We start from the raw sequence: 1,478 nt of genomic DNA on the forward strand, positions 1-1,478 counted from the left end.
ATCTATCTATCTATCTATCTATCTATCTATCTATCTATCTATCTATCTATCTATCTATCTATCTATCTATCTATCTATCTATCAAGCAAGCTCATAATAGCTTTTAAATCGTTCTTACGGGTATAAGTCATTGCTCCTGCATCAGTAGTTTGTTAAATTATAATTTATAACTATAACCCGCCACTGTTAAAGCATGAAAACAGGCTTGCTCAGATGCAATTGTAAGGTGGGTTCTTGGTACTTTGGACTGGCAGCAGCTGTTTTCCTCATCCGTTCATCCCCTCTGATGTTTTCAGTGAAGATGGAGATGAAGCCATGCATCAAGATACAGATTTCGATGTGGCCGAACTAAGGGATGGTGGGAAAGTGAAGTTGAAATGGACCCAAGAGGAGGTGATTGCGTTTCGACTTCTTGTTTCTTCAGCGTCATGTGACACAAAGCTAAACATGTTTATGTTTCCAGGATGATCTGCTGAAGGTGCTGGTTCAAAAACTGGGAAGGGATAACTGGAAACACATTGCTAGCTTCTTACCAGTGAGTCAGACCTTTCTGACCATCATGTTTGGTTGTTTATTGTTTACACAAAGCTCTTGAAAGGCRTTATTTGTCTTCAGAATCACACCGAGCAGCAGTGTCATCACCGCTGGTTTAAGATCTTAGATCCAGGTCTGATCAAAGGTCCTTGGACCAAAGAGGAGGACGAGAAGGTGGGCAGCGTTTTATCGTAGAATATTTCATGAGATTAGTTTGTCGGACAGTATTTATTTATTTTCTCTACAGGTGATTGAGCTTGTAAATCTGTACGGGAACAAACAGTGGGCAATGGTAGCCCGGCACCTCAAGGGCAGGCTGGGGAAGCAGTGCAGAGAGCGCTGGCACAATCACCTCAACCCCAACGTGAAGAAGTCATCGTGGACCGCTGAGGAAGACCTCATCATTTACAAAGCTCACTGTCTGCTCGGGAACCGCTGGGCCGAGATTGCAAAGCTGCTCCCTGGAAGGTCAGTAAATACCTCTACATCTTCTTTTGTAGAGCTTGTAGAAATAAAGCGTGCTTACCTAAAAAGATGACGTTCTGTCAACAGGACGGACAATGCTGTGAAGAATCACTGGAATTCAACTATAAAACGCAAGCTAGAGATGGGCTTCTATTCCAACGAGGTTTTCCAGCCAAGTGAACGTGAAGAGCTGCTGGCATGTATTAATAAAGATGTGCAGGTGCGTTGTTTTTCTCTGTCAGCTTTATTTAAAACGGGGATATTATGTTGTTTCTGAGCACATAGTTCTATTCTTTACCACAATCAAGTAACACTTACCTTCAGTTGTTTTGAAACAGCTGTATAAATCAAAAATATATAGGACTATCTAAAGACATTGATAGTTGGCCTGTTTTTCTTAAGAACCTCCTACAGTTTYGGACACTCCCACTTCAGCAAGTTTTCAAACAATGCCTTGGGGGAGGGGTTCTCTGTGGGGC

The 1,478-nt window shown here is 42.2% G+C and overlaps 1 protein-coding gene across 1 annotated transcript in view; it reads left to right on the forward strand.

Annotated features, from left to right (window-relative positions):
- Positions 1 to 296: 296 nt before the first annotated feature.
- Positions 297 to 1,478, forward strand: part of mybl2b (v-myb avian myeloblastosis viral oncogene homolog-like 2b) — a gene marked incomplete at its 5' end in the record, with an annotated part of 23,033 nt that continues 21,851 nt past the window's right edge. Inside the window, 5 exon segments of the mRNA XM_014025597.1 lie at positions 297 to 393; positions 464 to 535; positions 616 to 708; positions 782 to 1,002; positions 1,087 to 1,219. Coding sequence (XP_013881051.1) covers positions 297 to 393; positions 464 to 535; positions 616 to 708; positions 782 to 1,002; positions 1,087 to 1,219 — 616 coding nt within the window.

The sequence above is a fragment of the Austrofundulus limnaeus genome, unplaced genomic scaffold, assembly GCF_001266775.1.
Source record: "Austrofundulus limnaeus strain Quisiro unplaced genomic scaffold, Austrofundulus_limnaeus-1.0 Scaffold487, whole genome shotgun sequence".
Classification (NCBI taxonomy): domain Eukaryota; kingdom Metazoa; phylum Chordata; class Actinopteri; order Cyprinodontiformes; family Rivulidae; genus Austrofundulus; species Austrofundulus limnaeus.